The 10506-nt window shown below is 40.9% G+C and overlaps 1 protein-coding gene across 1 annotated transcript in view; it reads left to right on the top strand.

Annotated features, from left to right (window-relative positions):
• Positions 1 to 10506, top strand: part of adgrl3.1 (adhesion G protein-coupled receptor L3.1) — a 136204-nt gene extending 125698 nt beyond the window's left edge. The window contains exons 23-28 of the mRNA XM_086211390.1: positions 1367 to 1543; positions 2104 to 2197; positions 4873 to 5001; positions 5635 to 5652; positions 6205 to 6507; positions 7746 to 10506. Coding sequence (XP_086067516.1) covers positions 1367 to 1543; positions 2104 to 2197; positions 4873 to 5001; positions 5635 to 5652; positions 6205 to 6507; positions 7746 to 8383 — 1359 coding nt within the window. The 3' untranslated portion in view covers positions 8384 to 10506. The remainder of the gene's footprint in view (positions 1 to 1366; positions 1544 to 2103; positions 2198 to 4872; positions 5002 to 5634; positions 5653 to 6204; positions 6508 to 7745) is intronic.

Here is a 10506-nt window from a genome sequence, read left to right on the forward strand (position 1 = left end):
TGTTAAAAAGCAATTACGCTCCTATTTGTTCTAACTTGATTGGGATCTAAATGCAGATGTTCTGTGTCGACAAGTGCATAATACGTCTCTCTAAGAAATATGTCCACGTCGGGTGAATATGTTGCCGTAATAAAGTAAGGGCGGTGTTAATGGGAAAAGTTTATTGAGTTAATCTTTAAATGTCTAAATCTTTATTGAGTTCATGTTTGCGCAAAGAATTTTCGGCGAGAAAAGAAGTTCAGAGGTGCAGCATATCACATTATCCTCCTGAGGGCTCCGTGTTATTTTTCTTGTGTCATCTTAAAATACTCTCTCTTGCCAGTTTATTAGGTATGTCTGGATGAACCTCATGTTGAGCACTATAACTCAATAAGAGATGCGACACGAGGATTATGAACGTGTCACTGAATCCGCTTGTGAAAGGTGCAGATTTCTGTCAGCGGTCATTTTAGACGCTTTGATTTGTGATGACGTTGAACTTAGTTCGTTACAATATTAGATTTATACGACATGATGACTAAAATAAGTCCCAATAACAATAAATCATTTGAACAAAATAATGACAACGCTATGAGTTAGTCTTCTTTATTTCGTTTCATCGTGTTTTGTTTTGTTCGATTTGCTGTTGAATTACATTCTTAATAACTTCTGGTTGCATGAAGAATATATTGCAACAGTTACAAAATTACACTGTACCTTATATAGAACTTTTCATTCACAAAATACAACTATGATCAGTAAAAACTCAGAGAAATAATAAAAATAAAAAGTCATGTTTAGAAAATCTTCCAATATTTGTTCCATGAAGTTTTCTGCTCAAACAATCGTGCTAAGAACTCCGATTCCTGCCTCAACTCTTTTACTTATACTGCGCCAAATAATTGTAATATTAAATCATGATAAAATGGGCAGTACAAAACAAAATTAATTCATTTTTAATTTAAAAATTGTTGTTTTTCTTTGCAAGCATTGATAAAGAGCATTAAATACTGCAAACTACCGTGATGAACCAGATAGTTCAGCTTTATGAATTTCATGATTTCTTCAATACAGGTACATGGTGACACCTCGATATTGAATCCTCGGTCACAATGACCAATTAGAATATATCTAATAGATTTAATATCAACTGAACATTAGAGAGGAATTATTAAACAGCCGTTGTACACCGCATCAGATCAAACTATGCATTCATAATCATTTAGCGAGTGAGTGTATGCTTTCAAATGAAAGTGTCGAGATGAATGTCTTCCATTCATCCAGATGGTGGCTAAGTGTGTGCTCCCTGGTTCACTCTGAGAGTGTGTATGTGTGTGTGTGTGTGTCTGTGTGTATAGAAAACTGACCCCTCCCTCCTCCCGCGCAGGTACGTAAGGAGTACGGCAAGTGCCTGCGCACTCACTGCTGCAGCGGCAAGAGTGTGGAGACCTCTATCTCCTCCTCCAAGACCACCACCTCCCGGACCCCCGGCCGCTACTCCACAGGCTCACAGGTGAGCTTACCTGCCTGCACACCTGGACGCTACAGCACAGCAGACTCTCAGGTGAGGGCTGAACAATGCCATGAGGGTTTTGGGTTTATTGCTGTTCACTTTCAACTTTAAATTTTTTTTTTTTTTTTTTTGGAAGCGCAGAGGCGTTTTTAGTGCTATTGTAATCAGCTCTTTTAAAAGTGAAACCAGTGAATGTATGAATACAAAGAGTTCATTTTTTGCATTGAAAGTGGAAAAAAGCCCAACCCTTAACTTACACTCTTGTTTATTGATGCTGACACACACGTGTACGGAGTGTAAATGGCATTGACGGGTGATTTTTTTTTCCCCACCTGTTTCCCTCCTGCTGGTTATTGATTTGATTTCTTTTGCCTCTCCTGCACTAATTTGCCCTTCTTTTGCTCATCACACACTAACATATCACATTTCTTAACACATTTGTTGCCCCCTCCCTCTTTTATCGTCACGTCTTTCCTCTTTTACTTGTCCCTTTTCTTTCCTCCTTTTTATTCCTCTCTTCCTTCATCACCGCTGCTCCGTTTCCACCGCCCATTTCTATTCTACTTTTTTTTTTCTCCCCGTCCTCTTTGCTTCTTCTCCCCTGTGTATAGAGTCGTATCAGGCGGATGTGGAATGACACTGTGAGGAAACAAGAGTCTTCCTTCATCACTGGAGACATCAACAGCTCCGCCACGCTCAACAGAGGTAACCGCGGGATACCTATATTTGCATCCTCATCACTGTCACCATATCTACTTTATTAATAGCAGGGGGCTCAGGCTGCATAAGCTGTCACTTAGTAAAGTGGTAGGAGTCCAAACTTGTGATAACGCGGCTGTGTTCTTCTAGAGAGGAAGATTAGTCGAATCTAGTGTAAATATCACTTGCTACTTTGTTTGCTGCTTCAAAGGATGACTTTACAGGAAGGAGCAGCTTCTTGTCAAAACTGAAGCATCAACCAGTTTTTGGTCCTATTATAATTCGACAGAGTGTAAAGTTGACTACGCTACAAAGGGTTTCTCTATTTTTTTTCAAAGAATGGTGGATGAAACAGGTTTTTTTTTTTTTTGATGAGGCAGATGTAGTAGTCTGACACTCCGGGTGAAGTTACTGGTTCGAACATGCACTGCGAGTCTGTTTTCAGACTTGCTGTGTCTTCCTTGGTGCACTCTCACCGTTCAGCCAAGCGTGTCTTTCTTAACTTCATGACGACTAGTACTTACTTTTACATTAGAATTCAGCCAGAGTCCGCTGTATCGCCACAGTCTACAGATCTATCCACTGCTTCAGTAACACACACAATGTAAGGGAGTGCAAATGCGTACACCAGCTCCAGGTTCGTGTGGCCCCCTCACTTCCTCCAGGCCAATAATAAGCCGTTAGCATGATAGATGGGTGTTAAAGGCACCTGAATTATCACACACTTAGTGGGGAAGAGCTTAAGACGCCGCTTCCTCCTCCTCCTCCTCCTCCTCACTCCTTCCTTCTAGCTACTTAGCTGCAAGATTTCAAACAAGCGTGGCTTAATGAAGGAGAGATGGAATAAACTGGACATTCTGAGAGGAGATCAACTCCTTGAAATGGGGTGAGAGGAGAATAGAGAAGTAAATTTTGTAAAATAGCTGCTGGGAATATTTTGTATCCATTTTAAGTTTTAGGGAAATAAGTATGAATTAGCAGTGATCATCAAACGTTGTCAGGCGTAAATAAGCTAATGTCACTCACACAGTAGGGCTGGGCACGACATGTACTGTACCACTATACAAGGTTATCATGCTTTATTGTGATACATTCCAATACTTCACATCAGTGGTTGGCAATCGGTGGCCCGCTGACCAAAAACTACCCCCCCACCCCTAGAGTGATTGGGTTATTTATTTGCTGATCTGCAAAAACACAAGCTCAATTGAAAGTTTTTATTCTCAAAAGTGCTACTGTACGTAATAGACTGAAAAATTCAAAGTAGCTGAAAATACAAGTTGCTGTATGGTCTAACATTGTGGACACCGCATCGTATCGATGACTTACGGAGCCCTGAGGGAACACAGGCCAAAAAATAAATAAATAAATTTTAGATTCTTGTGTTCACCGGAAACTTTATAGTCTCTTTTTTTTTTTTTTTTTTTTGCTCTTGTCCCTTAAGGTACTCCATAATCACTCAACTGACAAATTGAATTCAAACGGTTTAATTCAGATTTTCCATTTCAATTTATTAGAACAATAACAGCAAAGTTGCGTAGTTGTACTGTACAATCTCACTGGATGCATGAGATGTAGCTGCCAGTAACATCATATTAGGTCTCACGTGACTCTCAACACACTGAAAAAATAGTTGCTGTGACATACATAGTTCACTGTATACCATGATGTGTTGTGATGCAATATTTATACTAGGGGCCGGAGTGCAGATGCAGTACTGTGGGAAAATAGTACCTTGATATATTGCTGTATGAGTTCTGTTGCACAGCCATAATGAGTAGTTGCAATTACAAAACAAAAGCCGAGAAAATAATACTGTATCCTGTCCGATTTCTTTCTTATTTAACTGCACGCTATTCGCTACCTGCAATTGTTTTTTGTCCTACTTTTTTTTTATATAGAAACTGTGAATACATGTAAACATAAGAAGTCTAAAATGTCCCTGCGGTATATGTCCAATTTTCATTTTTCTGCCCGTGCTAAACACTAAAAAAGCACCAGCACAGAGATGTTCTAGAGTCCTGGTTATTCCGCCTCCAGCTTGTGCATGCGGCACACGCTAAAGAGTGCTGGTGTGTTTGTTACTGGGATGAATTTATCGCAGGGTTTTTTGGTCATTCGTCATCTGTTTTTCTCCAGTGTGACCCAAAGGAAACACTGAGAACTCTATTTTTGTGACCCTCTTTTACCCATTAACTATCCTGTAGTCATGTTTTTGTTTTTCCTGCTCGAGCATATTAAACTGCAGCACAATCCTCTCCGACTACACTCTCTTCTGTCTCTCACCCCCCCCACCTCCCCACCCCCCCCTACCTCCCCACCTCCCCCCCTACCTCCCCACCTCCCCCCCCTACCTCCCCACCTCTCCCCCTCCTCCTCCAACGGCCTGTATGCAGTGGCTGCAAGAATGACTTGTCAAGCTTTTTCTTGCTTGTTTGATTTACTTGTCCTCTTCTCTCCCTCTTTCTTCCACACACTCACTCTCCATCTTTCTTCCTCCTCACCCCCCTTCCCTCCCTTTTGCTTACTGCCACTCTGCAACATCTACATGCTTTCTCTCCTTCAATCTCTCTTTTTTCCTGTCTTTCTTGACTTGGCTGTTGCTTTTCCTCTTTCCTCCTCACTCCTCGACTTGGCTGTTGCTTCTCCTCTTTTTTTCTTTCTCTATCTGCCTGTACCAGGAGCCATGGCTAATCATCTTATAACTAATGCTCTCCTTCGTCCCCATGGTACTAACAATCCTTATAACACTCTCCTGGGGGACTCTGCAGTCTATAACAACCCAGCCGCCGGCATGTACAACACCCAAGGTGTGCCTGATGTTCTTCTTACAAATATACACACTACATTTGAAATATTAACTCAGAATTATCTTTGAAATACATGAGACTTCATTTTGCATGGTTATTTTAATATTAAAACGGATGCTTGTGTGATGCACCCTTTTGGCTGAATTTTTTTTTTTTTTTTAATTATTAAATTTTTCTTTTCCTTTTCTTTTTTTTCTGATCTTGTGTTATTATTATGGCTCCCAAGAGAAGCAACCAATCACGGGAATAATCTTTCACAAAAGATACCCACCAGGCACAGCACATAAACGCAGAGATGAAAGTGTGTTGTAGATTCATCAGAACAGCCATTCACCATTTCTTCTGTACTTGGGAGCCATAAAACACGATTTCACATACGTGTGTGTGTGTGTGTGTGTGAATGTTCTGTTTTGTGCATTGTCAGTTGTAGTGTACTTTTATCATACTGTGTTTTAAATGCAAGTTGTGAGGTGTAAAATTGATGTTTTACGTGTTAAATAATTCACAAATCATGTGATGCCAGCCAGCTAAGACTATGTAGGCTAAAAAACTAGACGCTTTCCTGCAACTGTTGATTGTGTGCTCACAATTCTTTTTCTTTTCCCTCTCTTCTCTTTTCATGCTGTCCATAAGCACCTTACCGAGACACAAGTATGGGCTAAATTAATACTTCAATAACATTGACTTTCTTTTCTTTTCTCCTCTTAACCGCCATATACAGCCAAACTTTATTCTTATTTGGCTGTCGGCCATGTTTTAGCATCTTTGTCCCGATCGCTCTGATACAGATTGTTAGAATCTGCTTATCAAGTTAGTGCTATGTAACATTTTCTCTAAAGTAAGATTTATCTTCAACTTTACAATGGAGTTTGAACTATTACAGAGTGAGATTGACTGAGATGCAGTAGATTTGCCCTGAATATTACTTGCAATACAATTATTTTAAGTGGAACTCTAATTTTTTTTTTTTGTGTTGCTGGCAGTGAGGGAAAAAAAAACGTACTTCTGAGGGTTCTCTTAAATGAATTATGGATGCTTGAAGCATTTTTCCTTCCAAGAAAATTATCATTGCTACTTTTTAATCCTCAATTCACACCACGCTCCATGATATCAAACAATAATTAAAATCTTTCTTCAGAGAAATCCACTTAGTTTATTTAAAGATTCTAATAATTATTAATTTTTAAATTATTTGTTCCTCAGAGGGCATCCTGAACAACGCAAGAGACTCCAGTGTTATGGATACACTCCCACTTAACGGTAACCATGCCAACAACTACAGCATGGCCAGCAGCGAGTACCTGAGCGACTGTGTCCAAATTTTAGACCGCAGCGGAGGCTACGGCACCCACAGTAACCACAAGGAGACCACCCTGGAAAAGAAGATTCTCAAGGAGCTCACCTCCAACTACATCCCATCGTACCTCAACAACCATGAGAGGGCCACCACCGAGCGCAATCACAACCTGATGAACAAGCTGGTCAACAGCAGTATGGCCAACGGAGGTGACCGCTTTGATTTAAATAATCGGAATCAGTCACACGTGAATGCATGTGATTTATCCAGGGAGGGATTCGCCTGTGGAGGAATCCTGAGACCCAGTTTCCTTTAAAGAGTAATGAAACACACACTTTCTCCAGCCTGTCCACACCTCCTACACACATTTGAAAATCAATGGTGGTCGTGACTTAGCGCTGTGCTAAGTCAGCATGCCCCAGTTGGCTTGCTTACACTCAAATAGAGTCAAATGTAGTGCTGATCTCACTCTTCTCTTCTCTTCTCTCTCTTTTTTTCTGTTATGTGTCTTGTGGAAAGAAGTAATCAAATGTGCGATTATGACTAAATAGGATTTGTTCTTAGTGTTTACTGTTTTATTTATTTGTTGGATGTTTCATGAGTTGGACATTTTGTGCTTAGCTTCACAAAAACAAAAAAACCCACCAGTTTCTCATTATTTGTCAAAACTACGGGTTTTAATGTTAGTCTGTTTCCATTGTGGTCTGTTTAGCTGATATTAATATGACTGACACGCATGTGCTGTAGTCCACACATACAAACTTCTCTTCCCAGCTGCCAAAAATCATATTTTGGAATCCAGAAAATGTTCCATATCATCCCTAGAAGCTCAATATTTATTTCTCAAACTCTAATACATTCTAATTCTTTTGTAAATGTCAGAAATGTCAACCAATATATTGAAAAGGGGTCTTCTGCAATGTGAAGGTGATTTCCAGAAGGTTAAAAAAAATTTTTTAAATCAATCATTTATTTAGGAGTTTGGAGGGAATTCATCCCTGACATGTTCCGAAAAATACCCCTCACTTCCAAGTCTGCAACAAGTCTGCGACTGGCCTCGAGCAGTTCTCAGGATCCAGGCCTCCGAAAGTTAATAATGCATTCATGGACAAAGATGATCACAATAAAAGATATTTGCAAGCTACCTTCCCTGATATCTCGAAGTATTGCGTTCCATAGTTTTGTGTCATAATTGACAAAAGCTGCATCCACCACACCTCAACCTGGTGCTGCTGGAAAACCTCTAATCCAGCTGTCGATGATCTGTATGAGTTCATCACGTGTTCCGTCAAATTCTGTCAATATCTGTCCAGTAGTTTTTGAAATATTGTACTAATAAACGAACAAATATATGCTGAAGAGCAGATTGTATCCCGTTAATAGATATTCGTTTAGTCCATTGTTGGTTCCCATTATCAAGACATCACTGTTTCATCTGTGTGTGTAGGGAGCCTGGCGGGGGGCAGCGGCGGCGGCAGCAGTGGGGTCGGTGGGTGTGTGGGCAGCAGTAAAGAGGACAATGGCCCCATGGTGCTGGACAACCCTACTGCCTTCCCCCATGAGGAGAACCTGGGTTTGGAGATCATCAGAGAGGAGTCCAATGCACCTCTCCTGCCTCCTCGGCCCCCTCCTCCAGACAGCCACCCACCGCCACCTCCCCCCCACAGCTTCTCGCGGCCACGTCGCATTCCCCAGGAGACCAGCGAGAGCTTCTTCCCACTGCTGACCAACGAGCACACCGATGAGCACACGCACTCACCCAACCACAGAGACTCGCTGTACACCAGCATGCCGGTGCTGACAGACCTCCCCGAGGCTCAGATGAATGGTCTAACAGACGGAGAGGAAGACAGCTCCGGGGAGCTGCAGCCCTGTAAGAGTGCCACTGCTCCAGAGTTAGATGACGTCTACTATAAGAGCATGCCAAACCTGGGTTCCAGGAATCACCTTCACGAGCTCCAGAGCTACTACCACATGGGCCGTGGTGGCAGCGATGGATACATGGTGTCGGCAAACAAGGAGGAGTCGGATTCGTCGCCCGAGGAGCCGCCTGTAGACCCTTCCCACCTGGTTACCAGCCTATAGAGCCAATCATGAGACTTCTATCCCTCCCTGGCCTTGTTTCTCTCACATCCAACCTCCCGATGATTCCGTGTTGTTGACTGACAGACTGAGCTGGTCCGCCCCTGGATTGACGCGTGACATTAAATAGTTGAGATATTGCTCGTCAAATGACAGCTGGGGCTGAATGTATTGTCATCAGTGGTGCAGACTGAGAGGGTGGTCCTGAGAGACTTTTTGTGAATATCAAACAGGAACTGAACTTCTAACCTGAAAAAGAAAGGAAGGAAAGCAATGGGGGGGGGGGGGGGGATCCTGTAATTTTAACTGTACCTGTCAACATCACTTTGGAATCTTGGGCTGACAGAAGCCCTAGAAATATGGACCTGCAGATTATAGCATATAGTCTCCACTATTACACCACAAGGGTCTGACCCCCCGGCCCTCCAGCCCTGGTTAAAGGAGCTGTCTGTTTCTATGTCTGTCTCTGTCTCATTCTAAAAGACACACTGGGATGATGTTTCCTCTCTTCTCCAAACGGTAAAGCAGGATAATAAACTCACAACATAAACTGGCCTCATCATGGGCCCCGCCCCACTACCTGCCAATCAAGTGGAGGATGTATGATATATGCCCTCACCACCGAACCCAACCCCCCTAAAAAAAAAAAAAACTACTTTAATGGGCAATCAAACTGTAATCATATCACGCCGATGTTCTGAATTCTCCTTCCTGTTCATATCTGCTAAAATGGAGTTGTTTTTTTGTTTTGTTTTGTTTTTTTTGTCTGGGCTGGTGTAACATTCCTGCAAGTTGTAGTGACTGCGGCTACTGTGTATTTCACTGAAAACAAAGAAGGAAAGATCATAATACAAAAGACTTGAATTTAAGAAGAAGAAAAAAAGAAAAAAAAAGGATTTCGTTTCTTCTTTCTTCTGTACGTTTTCAGTTATTCAAAGAATTATAAAGAAATCACAAACCATTTCTATGTATTGTACAGAATACAGATACAAATGTTGCATATGACCAGTTTTGGGGTTTTTTGTTGTTGTTTTTTTAAAGTTTAAGTTTCAAACCTTCGTCTGTGGAACTGTTCTGAAATGTTACGACGGTCACATGTAAACTACAGAACGAGCAAGCAACAATCTTTCATATCACACTTTCATTGAGACAGTTTAGCACTCCATGATATACATATCCCTACACACACACACACACACACACACACACACACACACACACACACACACACACACACACACTTCTTTCTGATCCTTTTATAGCAACACCAACACCACTGTCACTTAACATTTTACAAATCAATTGTTACTATATTCTTTACCACTGTGTAGATTGAAAGCAAACAAAGGAAAACAGAGTTGTGGAGGAGATGGTTTCCATGGAAATGCTGCGTTTCAGTCTTTTATTTGTTCTTGAATAAAGCGTTTCATTCTCGTAGGCACAAGGAGGTGAAAAAGTTCCAGGTTGTGGTATATGATGCATCTTCGTTATTGCCAAATAGTCTACCAAGCGACGTTACATTGCTGTGCTGGTTCAAGATTTTATTGTATTAAAAAAAAAAAAAAAAAATTAGAACGCTCAAAATAAATGTCGTCCTCTTAAAAAAAAAAAAAAAAAATCCACTATTTGATCAAAAGAGGGGTCCCACTGGTGAATAGCAATGATTTTAACACCATATATTTGTACTGAAGATGTGAGAAGAACAGCAGCAACTGTCTAATATGGAAATCCAATGTTTACTTATTTAGGAGGGAAAATTTCATAAGTGTATGAAGTGTAGCTTGCACATGTATCCCACAAGCCGCCCCCCCCCTTTCCATGGCCTCTGCCCCCCCCCCCACCCCCAAGAGAGAAATTATTTATTTATCTGTTTATTGGTTTGAAGACAGCAAAACAAGCTTCGAGGAAAAGAAAAGCTGACTTTAGACAGGAGTAAATAAAGTGGCACTGGGTTTGTTTGTTTGTTTGTTTTTTTCTTTTTTTAAATTATTATGATCATGATTATTATTACAATATAATTGCTGATTATTTATTCTTTTTGTATGGGTTCCAAGTTGAATGATCTCATAACTAATATTTGTTGTAACAGTGAAAGTTGTTTGCCAACAAATAAATTACTGATATAG

The sequence above is a fragment of the Aulostomus chinensis genome, chromosome 8, assembly GCF_037954235.1.
Source record: "Aulostomus chinensis isolate RoL2024-O1b breed Wild chromosome 8, RoL_Achi_v1.0, whole genome shotgun sequence".
Classification (NCBI taxonomy): Eukaryota; Metazoa; Chordata; class Actinopteri; order Syngnathiformes; family Aulostomidae; genus Aulostomus; species Aulostomus chinensis.